Below are 4,917 nucleotides of genomic sequence, written 5' to 3'. Positions count from 1 at the left end.
AGTCGTTAGTTGAAGTTCTTCCTCATTAAACAAAAACACATTCTTAGTTACTGACTTTTAATTTCACATGATATGCTGTGAAGTAAATATGCAGTTTATGGTCTCATACAAACAACGTATGAAAACCAAAACAAGAAAAAAAAAAAACATCTACATCAGTCACTTAATCAAGGCAATTCAATCCAGCACAGTATAGTGTGGAGCAGTTCAGGCAGCCTATTTTTATAGCTAGTTACAGGCTCCCTGTCCTCACTTTTACATGTTAATGTCTTGGTAGCCGCCCATTCATACATTAATAATAATAGCCTTTAATACAGAATATGATACAGGGAAGATTTACTGGTTCCCAATCCTAACCAACTGCTTTTCATCAACTTGTAGCCCTATTTGTGGGACAAAAAGGTTTTATATGTGTTACATACAAAAAGGCTCTAGCCAAAAGGTTGCATGGTCACTTTCCATCCAGGCAGTGGCGACTGGTACTGGTTCTCAAATGAGGAGGTAGAGCAGCTTCAGGATGCTGAAATTAATTATGCAGCAGCTTGGAACCAGCTCTCAGAGAAAGAGATAGTAAAGCCAGTAGAGAATATTGACAAAGAGAAACGCTGTGGGGAAAACGGTGCGGGCGTGACGATCAATGTTGTGTGGATTTTCCACAACGAAGACAGATGCTGCCCTGCGCAATGCGTCCTTCACGGAAGACAGGCCACACCCTTGCCCTGTCACCTTCTCTTTTGACCCAGTGTGGTTCTTAGTGTCGCTGTTCACTGACTGCTCCGTGGTCTCCTCTGCACTGGAGCCGATATCCACAGATTGTTTTGGTTGGGTGGAGCTGACGATGGGGATGGAGCCATTTCCGTTGGATTCATTTAACTCCTTCAGGAGATCCTAATAGATTAAGAGACAGATGGATTAATGCTTACTGTGTCTTCAGCATATAATGTGAAAATTCTGCTTTTTATCTCATGTTCAAGTGCAAACATGTTGCTCACTCTGTGTAAATCCTCTAAGGTCTGGTGCTGCATGGTGTAGAAGTGGGCACAGGCGTACTCCAGCAGCGCACCAAAGATGAAGGTGAAGCAGATGCCCAGGTAAACATCTATGGCCTTAATGAAGCAGTTGGCATTGGGCAAAGAAGTGCGAGCGCCCATCATCAGCGTGGTCATGGTCAGGACTGTAGTCACTCCTGTAGAACACATTACGGTGTTGTCTTATTCTTTACACAATCCATCCATCAGACCAGCCCCTCATCATCTTCCTCATCCTTCACCAGTCAGATTTTCCTCCTTCCCTTATTTATTTTCCCAGCTGCTCTCTGATCTAATCCCCAGTTGGCCAGTGGTCCCAGTAAACAACCCAACCATCAAGATGTGTGTTTAACTAGTGATGCACTCATGAAGATGAACTGAGGTGTTTGTGAGTGCAGGGTGCAGAGCAGCAGAATATATCTCTGAATGTGATGCACTTAACAGCTGACTGCCTCAGTTGATGTAAGACTGCAAGAAGTATTAAGTCACTGAGAGTGGAAGAACTATGCAGATCCTTTAAAGAAAAGGAGAAAATACGCCATTAGAAGTAGAAGTGCACTGCATTCAGAATCCAACATAGGGGTCCCTCCCCCCTAAAGGGTCACAAGATTAATCTGGGGGTTGTGAGACGTGAGATTAATGTGGTGGTAAATAAAAAAAAAAAAAAGCTATAAATTTTAAATTTTACTCTTATACTTTGTGAGAAGTTTAGAGGGAAAATGTCTCTGTAGTGGAGCTGCTAACAATCAATTTGAAACTAAAAATGTTTCAGTGAAGGCAATAAGCTTTGTGCTGTATAACACAAGACTACATTTAAATGTTGGACACAACTATGAAAAAAATTAATTATTATTATACATTGGAAATTATTCCTCCGTATGTGCCAAATTCATATGATATACACAGCCAGTATGGCAAAAGTGCAAGAGATTGTACTAACCAATGCAGGTTCTAGCTGGCACAGAGGATTGGCTGATCCAGAAGGAGACCCAGGAGAGAACCACTAGGAGAATGGAAGGAACATAAGTCTCCAGGATAAAGAACAACACGTTTCTACGCAGTGCAAAATGCAGCACCAGCTTAGGGTATTGTCCTGTGAAGAGACAAAAAAATATAATCAGAAAGAGGAAGATTTTTTAAGACAGTGTATTACATTTGTGTTTTATATAGATATAGATATATATATGTATATATATACATATATATATATATATATATATATAACTGCACACATGAGGGGAATTCTGGGAGTTGAAGTACTGTACCTGTTTCATATACAGCCTCTGACACTGATGTATAGTAGCTCTCTATACTGTACTGAGCCAGCCGCAGTGTGTCAAGACCCCTCACTGAATCATTCCCTCTGGTCCAGTAGAAAACCACATCCTGCAGGTTGTAGCCCCCTGAACACACACACACACATATATATCCACATACAGGTACACTAATTAAGTTCTGATGAATGTGGCCTGATAACCATAACAGTAACCACTTCAGTTTAATACTCACTACATGGATGATGGTGAAAATGGCAATGGTGATGATGAGATGATGATGATGGTTTATGTCCATCTCCACACTTGATGGAGGGTTGATGTGGTGGGGGTGATGGCTGAGGCGGAGCTCACAGGTATTACTCACAGCTCTCCAGCTGCAGAGTGCACACCTGTCTGTCCATGGGGTACTTGGTCAGGTCCATGTTGCAGGCAATCGTAGCCGTGATGCTGTTGTGTGGTCATAGCGAGATCATTAGCAACCTTCAAAAACTCCCCCACAAAAAGACTTTCACTCTTTTGATGTCAGACAGGGCAATTAATAATTAGTGAGCACAAAGAACCCCCCCCCCCCCGAGTAACAATCTAGAGAACAAAGACCCATATCTGAAGTGTCAACGCTGGATATTTCTGCATATGATGCATTAGCTTTGTAACAGTCTCTGAGCATTTGAATTGAAACTCTAAAAATATTGCGACATAATGTATTGTTAATGAAAAAAAAAAAAAACTGGGGAATTTCATGAGGAACGGGGCAGAAAATCAGGCACCGCAAAGCCAGGAATCAAAATGCATGCCTGCACACTAGAAGAATGATAAATACACAAAGTACCCTGCACAAACTCCCTCTCTGTCCTCTATAGAGCTGTCCACGCATGATAAACTTCTCCATCAGTGTGACCTGACAGATGAGACGTTAGGACACATTTTTACTGTGGCCAAAGGGGGACTCTGCAAATCTTCACTAACACAATCTGAACTGTTTGAAGGGCACAAAACAGAGGAATTCAGTGGCATTCCCTTAAGTGATATGACTGAATGATGATACATAAGTGTTTTGTTTTTTTTGTTTTTTTTCTTTTTTTAGTAAAACCTAAGGCCAGTTCACGGTTGATTACCGTGACAATCACGAAAACAGCATGACACAGAGAAAAATTAGGAAAAAAATGTTTTTCTGATTTCATCTTCCGTCATTTTCATTCTGTGGCAAGCACCTTTTCATTTTCTGTTCAGTTTTCCTTCTACAAGCACAGCAGAGTCTGAAAAGCTTATTTTATGGCACATGCAAGAGTCATCAAATGTCAGTAAATGTCAAATCAATACATCTAAGGGAAAAAAAAAATGTACCGAAGGGCGTAGAGAACAGTTCCATTGCTGAAGATGCGAATGAGGCGGTTTTCCACGGTGACGTCATGCAGGAAGGAGCGCTTGGAGTCGGGGATGAAGGTGTCAGGGATCCAGAGCAGTGACACCAAGCGTCCGTCCAGGCTGACGCTCTCATTTCCCGGGAACACCAGCCTGGAATCCCGCCAGCGCTGACGGAGGAAAATAGTTGCAGTGTAGTCCTGAAAAGATGACGTGAACCATCATTCATTTATCCAGTCACACACTTATTCCCATGCTCCCTCACTCACCCACTGACACAAAACAGTAGGAAGAGCTCTGTACCATATTGATTTCAGAGATGGCATCAATGCTGGCGATGTCGAGGCTCATTCCAATTTCCACAGGGCCCTCTATCAAACACAGAGACTGGAAATAAGTCCATTTTCAATTAGGTAGCACACAAGCACAGAAATGATTGCTGCTTTGTACTTGCTTTTTTTTTTTTTTTTTTTTTGCTTTGACTCAAACTCCACTCATAAATATTGTCATTGAAACGACCACTTTTCAATCTCTTTCCCTACCATTGAAGTTAGGTCTGAGGTAGCGGTTGTATCCTTTCATCAGCTTCTGAATCGTTGGCTGAAGCTGAGAGTCGTTCCATTCACCCCAGTGATGGTTAGGAAACATACAAGTGCTGATACAGTAGAGAGAGAGAGGGGTGGGGGAAAAAAAGAAAAAGTCAGGAGGTCAAAAATAGACAATAAATGTTCTGAAACTAAGATGCTTTAATAACGCTTTCAGTCAATACAAATATCAGTATCAGCATGTGTTTTTCACCCTGTGAGTGTGTGTTCGACCTGAGGTCTCTCACCCCTGTGTGAAGGTCAGACACAGGATCAGTAGCATGTGCAGCTGGACACACATTGTGGATCAGCAGGCAGAGGTCAGCAGTTCTGCTCAGGGGGGAAATGAGACACAGGCCAAAACATGAACCACAACTCATTCTCCCGCACGTTTACAATTTCTGAGATACCACAGTTTCACCATAAGGTGGCAGCACCTCACTGAAGGTGATCACAACTCTCAGGGGAAATCTGCAGCACAGCAGCCATTCTCCCCCTTTGATGTTATAAAACTGTGGGCTGTTGCCTGTAAAATGCCTGAAACTTGTATTGATCTCCACCTGCCTGACTCCATGAATACATTAGTAGCTGCTCCATTTGGCTATCACGTGCACACAAGCACACACTTAATGATACAACAGTGATAAAGGCACTGATTAGATTAAG

At 42.2% G+C, this 4,917-nt stretch overlaps 1 protein-coding gene across 1 annotated transcript; it reads right to left on the bottom strand.

The window, feature by feature from the left end:
* Positions 1-171: 171 nt before the first annotated feature.
* LOC121188396 (gamma-aminobutyric acid type A receptor subunit pi) lies at positions 172-4,552 on the bottom strand. The gene is made up of 9 exons (XM_041048131.1): positions 4,500-4,552; positions 4,210-4,322; positions 3,971-4,038; positions 3,650-3,867; positions 2,670-2,752; positions 2,294-2,431; positions 1,969-2,121; positions 993-1,186; positions 172-888 (listed from the first exon to the last, which is right to left on the bottom strand). Exons 1-9 carry the CDS (start codon positions 4,550-4,552, stop codon positions 556-558), a joined length of 1,353 nt encoding a protein of 450 aa, XP_040904065.1. The 3' UTR covers positions 172-555.
* Between the last annotated feature and the right edge of the window lie 365 nt (positions 4,553-4,917).

Source organism: Toxotes jaculatrix, chromosome 10 (assembly GCF_017976425.1).
Source record: "Toxotes jaculatrix isolate fToxJac2 chromosome 10, fToxJac2.pri, whole genome shotgun sequence".
Classification (NCBI taxonomy): Eukaryota; Metazoa; Chordata; class Actinopteri; family Toxotidae; genus Toxotes; species Toxotes jaculatrix.
This window is presented reverse-complemented; position numbering and strand designations above follow the sequence as displayed.

Bases quoted from the DNA above. Each gene is read 5' to 3' on its own strand.
- LOC121188396 (XM_041048131.1), bottom strand. From the start codon at position 4,552: ATGTGTGTCCAGCTGCACATGCTACTGATCCTGTGTCTGACCTTCACA. The intron at 3,868-3,970 runs GTACAGAGCTCT...TCATCTTTTCAG, and splicing joins CCATCTCTGAAATCAATATG to GACTACACTGCAACTATTTT. The intron at 1,187-1,968 runs GTTAGTACAATC...TGTGTTCTACAG, and splicing joins GCCAGCTAGAACCTGCATTG to GAGTGACTACAGTCCTGACC.